The sequence below is a fragment of the Neltuma alba genome, unplaced genomic scaffold (assembly GCF_004799145.2).
Source record: "Neltuma alba isolate B1F8T4 unplaced genomic scaffold, ASM479914v2 tig00013360_pilon, whole genome shotgun sequence".
Taxonomy (NCBI): Eukaryota; Viridiplantae; Streptophyta; class Magnoliopsida; order Fabales; family Fabaceae; genus Neltuma; species Neltuma alba.
This window is the reverse complement of record NW_021637625.1, coordinates 25,289-30,559: the sequence shown is the minus strand read 5'-3', so window position 1 is coordinate 30,559 and position 5,271 is coordinate 25,289. Positions and strand designations below refer to the sequence as shown.

The following is a 5,271-nucleotide window of genomic DNA, read 5'->3' as shown; positions in this document are numbered from 1 at the left end:
GAGGGAAACAAGTCTCTCATGAAGGATAAAAGAAAAGCTAAAAGTTTGGACCTACACTGACAGAGAAAATATATTATAATTAACAATATTCAGCATAAATGACAGAGGCAACCGCCCTCGTGATTCAAAGTGACACATGCAATAATATCTGACATCTTCATCACATATGGTCACATGGATCAATTAAAGTTTATTTTGATCATTAATATCAATCCTATGAAATTATATAATTATTCCTTTTTTTTATAAAATGTTCTTACCAAATTCAAAAAAGTTGTAAGTTATTACATAACTCAATAGTAAATTACAGAGGATAAGTGTCGAATTATTGCATCATATACCTTTAAAAATTTCATACTGGCTTTTCGCTTATATGAAAAAAACATTTGATATATAATATTGGAAAACTTGATGCAAATACGGCACTCCACACTTATATTTTGCAGTTTATCATTGACTGTATGATAAAATGCAATTGATCTTTGAAAATTTAAGAAAAAACAAACTTGTTAGTCCTTACAGTTTCATATATTTTTAATCAGGCTTTTGTAAAAAGAATTTTATATTGAGTACTTATAGTTTTTTCAATTATAAATAATATCATTATGCTCATAATCTATTAATTACAACGATGTGGATGATGGCATATAGGTTGTCACAAATTAAAAATAATAATTTTTTTAAAAAATAAAATGATGGGATAAAATTTATTTATTGTATTTGCGGATAAAAAAGAAAGAAACAATACGATTAAAGTGATGAAAGAAGTGAGGAAGGCAGAATGTTGCGAAGGCAAAGCAAAACTGTGACTGCATTGGTAGCAGCAAGAGCTCCAAATGTGTCAATGCTTCTTCTCCGCTCTTTCCCGCCATATCTGATATCCCTCTTATCACTACCACTGGAATCGCATTCGACAAGCTTGTCTGCAATCAAACACATCCATTGTATTCTCTACTAATTATATACTATCCCAAGTCCTTAATATAAGACTCAACTGACTAATTTGTAGAGATTAAAAAATTACTAAATTATTTTAAAGTATTTATATTCACCAACAATAAAATCAAAGGGTGAGTTTGGGAGCAACTGTAATATTGCTGCAATGTAAGGTCACAGGTTGAAATCCTAAAATAGCTTCTTTGCTTGCTTGCAAGAATAAGACTGTGTACATCCATCCCTTTCTAGACCCACCACTTGGTAGAGTCTTGTGCACTATTATGTTATACTACCTCCGATCCTTAATATAAGATTTTGTTTGACTTTTATTTTGGTCCTAAACATAAGACCTCAATTTATTTTATCTCTATATTTATCCACTTTTTTCAAGATAGTCACTGTAGTAATGGTAGCTCTAGCTAATACACGTGATTAGCAAGGGTATTCTAGGAAAAAAAAATACCTATTTATTATAAATAACTAACTTAACAAACTTTTTTAATCTACTGTCAACTAGCTCTTATATTAAAAACCGAAAGTAGTATATATATAATCCCTCACACCAAGTATATGCATGTGTTTCAAAAGTGTGTGTGCATGTATACACACTCACACACGTATATGTATGTATATCATGAAGATTGTAGGGGATGAAAGTGGTGAAGAATACTGACCATGACTATGGCGAAACTCTCCATATCAACAGAAGAAACTTGAAATGTTTGGAACAGGAAATCTCTGTAAGCTTCATTGTCGACATATACGTCGGCTGATGTGCCATTCACACCAACCACTAACTTGGGACTACGTGGAGACAAAAGCTCGAGTTTATACAACGTTCTAGCTGTATTCTCTGTCACAAATTACACTAGCTATCAGTTTCTCACTTCCGTATAATCTGTTATCAAGAGGGTTGAAAAGGATAATGAGACTTATAAAGGTAATATTTTACGAATACACAGTAATCCTTCTAGTCCTAAATGTAAGAATTTGTATAAAAGAGTCTATTTTGACTATAAATATAAGATTTCAATCCACTTATTTTATTATTTAATGACCAATACTTTTATGTCCGTTAAATATCACTACAGCTCCAAGGAATTCATTGTTCATCTGCAAGTAGGCCAACGGAAAGGAAACGTGCCAAGTTGTTAAGAAAAAGACACGAATAGTCACAGCTTAAAGTCAATAATAGGTGGGGCCTTACTTTGTTTTCTTCTCACCATTTGCGTGTAGATCTAAAATGATTTCTCGGATCCATTCTGTTCTGCAATTAGGATTCATGGGCCTCTATAAATCACAGAATTTTTGAAGAAACATCATCAAGATATGCATTGCTTCTGGTTCTTATTATAAGATCTTTTTAGAAAAAAAAATGTAGTCCTTTTTATGGTATCCTATGGTGGTTTTAACGAGTATTTAAATATTTTTTTCATATATATATCTACATTTAATAAAGGTGGTGAGAGAGTCGAAATTAATATGATATTAAAATTTAGCATAGTTAATGAGTTGAAAATTATTTAAATTTTATGACAAATTTAATATTTTTGACTATTTTTATTAGTTTATGTAAATTAGTCAGCGGTCTCTTATAATATAATAAAAACCAAAAGGAGTATGAGTCATAGAATAACTTTATTATTATTTTAAGTTAAGAAAAGAAAAAACCATTGGGCTTTAATACTTTTTGTTTCTTTTTAACTGATTTTTTATACGTTTTCCTCATCAATTTTTTTATCTTTTAAAATGTAAAATAAAAAAAATGAGAATTAATGTTTAAATTTTAATCATATTTTAAAAGACGAGTAAAAACTTAAAAATAACAAAAAAGAAAGAATACAAATATGAATCTCTTTAATTTTTAGTTAGCATAGGAGCAGATGTAGTAAAGTGTACAAGTTTTGTGAAAAATTCTCTGATAAATTCTAGATAGTCGAGTTATATAGGCTTCTAATTAAACCATATAAAAATGTGGCAAAATGGTATGCACTCGAAAAGTCGTCATACTCCTTCTTGTCAATTGATTAGAGCGGTGCCTCAAATTTCGCGAGGGATGACCAAATAAATTTCCTTTAAGTTAATTCTTAAACTTTCCTCTAAATTGAGCTACTAGCTATCAATCCACAAATGAAACTAAAGTAAATATAAAACAAAGCCAAAATTCATTTTTCTAACAAACATTTGCAGCAAAAGATCAACTAACTAGAAATACAAAAATAACATTGCACACAACTTTTATTAGAGCTTCTGTAACTAAGAAGATGTTTTATTAGAATTAACTCGAAACATTGAAACCTCGATACATTAATCAAGAAGAAACATGAGCATGCTCATGGCACACTTATTCCAAGGAAAACAAAGAGTACAAATTATTAGTATTATTATTATTGTTCTTCTTTTCTAAGCAGTATTAATTGAAACTAATTCCATATTTGGGCGACTTATCAGGAGTGAACAAACCAAAATGCCTCTCAGTTGGTGGATCTGGCTTTTTGTTTTCATCAAACATGGCAAACAAGTACGTCTTAATAGGCCCATTATGTTTTGGAGTCCGGATCCCTCCCTTGACGTGTTTAATCAAATTCTGATAGTAAGTGCGCGCATTATTGACGTTGGCCCCTTTAGCTCCTCCATCCGAAGGCCACCCACTTTCAGAAACAACAACCTGCAAATTTGGTGCTCCTATCTTCTCAAGAGCATAATATATAGAATCCAACATTGCATCAAACAAGTTTTGATAACCTGCTGGGTCATTTGTTCCTTGTTTGAACAAAGCAAAGTCAAGATGAATGGGGCTACTTGGCGGACTGTAGGCAAAATAGGGATACACATTAGCGAGAAGTGGTGATCCATTGTTGACAAGGAAATCGATGATGGGCTTTATGTATGTAGTTGCAGGATCCTTAAACTTGCCATTCCTGGGTGGGTAAGTGTTTTCAAGTAGATCCATTTTGATTGCTGTAGAGACCTTAACTTTGCCTTGCAAATTTGCTGCAGAAATTGCCTTCTGAATGTTTTGCATTCCACGTAGAATATACTTTGCTTCTCCGTCACTAGGACTAATCTCATTTCCCACAGCAATGTACCTGATGTTCACATCTGAGTAGGCTACTACAAAATTTTTAACCCAACGATTGGCATATGCAGGATCAGATAGTGAGGAAAGATTTTCCTTAGCCACATCAAGCAACACTTCAATGTTCGAACGTCTTAGGGCTTTAAGGGCTTGTTCATCTGGATAGTATATGCGCATCCCTCCAATGCCATGGGATTTGTACAAGTCTATCACTTCTTGCCTGCTTGGTAGATTATCTCCTTTTACGCCATAACACACTCCAATGGATTTCACAGCTGCATATAATATATAGAACATATTAAACTGGCAATTCTCAAATTGTAAAGGGTCATAAGAGTTTTAAAAAAAAAAATTCTTGAATATAGATTTTCTATTCAAATTTTCATACTCCCGACATATATATGTGAAGTATCGAATATGAGCGAAGAAAAAAAAAATCAATGAGAACGTCAATATCCCATCTGTGATATATTCTTTTAATGAATGCCTCAACCGCTTTTGAACGTTTGATAGTTCTGCAAGAGAAATATTTAGCCAGGTCTAACAATGACCTTTCTATAACTTAGGACAGAATGATGATTAATTATAGTGCCTTGACAGAAAGAAATGTTGTTTTGGTACATCAGAATAAAGGTCCAAATAATAGATTTTAGGAATACTTGAACAGAATTTGTTAGAATATATGCATCAGTATATAGATAGATAGAGAGAGAGAGAGAGAGAGAGAGAACGGACCTGTAAATTGCAGTGCAATGGACGATAGTATCAGAAGAAGCAGTACTATGGAAGACATGATTTTGCCTAACTTTCGTATTCCTTCGAAGTTATTTATGGTATATTTTGTGCACTTCAAGGCAGCATTTATACATAGCGAATAGGGTCTGGCAGGTCCCACTTCAATTAATGGCAAAGATTAAACTATACATCCGTCAATTACGTCTCAAAGGGAAAATGTATGGCATTTCACTTTGAATTCCCTCAACTATACATTTCTGAATTAATTGTTCTTCTGCAACTAGCTAGGCTGCTTGACGGAGGAAGAGGCCAAAGTCAGTGATGTGTGGGGAATTTCTTTGTTTTCTTCCTCCCAAGTTGCATGCATAATATAAACTAAAATAAATTGTTGGTTGTTTTCTATTCGGCAATTGCAAACCAGGAGCACGGTATTAAAAATATCTATATTTGATTAATTGTTTAATAGTAGTTAAACATGGGGACTGGGGTTGAGCAGTGGTTGAAACGTAGTGATTAAATTA

General features: G+C 32.6%; 1 protein-coding gene across 1 annotated transcript; it reads right to left on the bottom strand.

Moving 5' to 3' along the window:
* Positions 1 to 3,172: 3,172 nt before the first annotated feature.
* LOC114736707 (glucan endo-1,3-beta-glucosidase-like) lies at positions 3,173 to 4,856 on the bottom strand. Its single transcript, XM_028924578.1, has 2 exons — positions 4,751 to 4,856; positions 3,173 to 4,290 (listed from the first exon to the last, which is right to left on the bottom strand). The coding sequence occupies exons 1-2, from the start codon at positions 4,806 to 4,808 to the stop codon at positions 3,350 to 3,352; spliced, it is 999 nt and encodes a 332-aa protein (XP_028780411.1). The 5' UTR covers positions 4,809 to 4,856; the 3' UTR covers positions 3,173 to 3,349.
* Between the last annotated feature and the right edge of the window lie 415 nt (positions 4,857 to 5,271).

What these genes read in the sequence shown, in the direction of transcription:
- LOC114736707 (XM_028924578.1), bottom strand. Translation starts at nt 4,808, where the DNA reads ATGTCTTCCATAGTACTGCTTCTTCTGATACTATCGTCCATTGCACTG. An exon ending in CATTGCACTGCAATTTACAG is followed by an intron (nt 4,291 to 4,750) that starts GTCCGTTCTCTC and finishes TATTATATGCAG; the next exon opens with CTGTGAAATCCATTGGAGTG.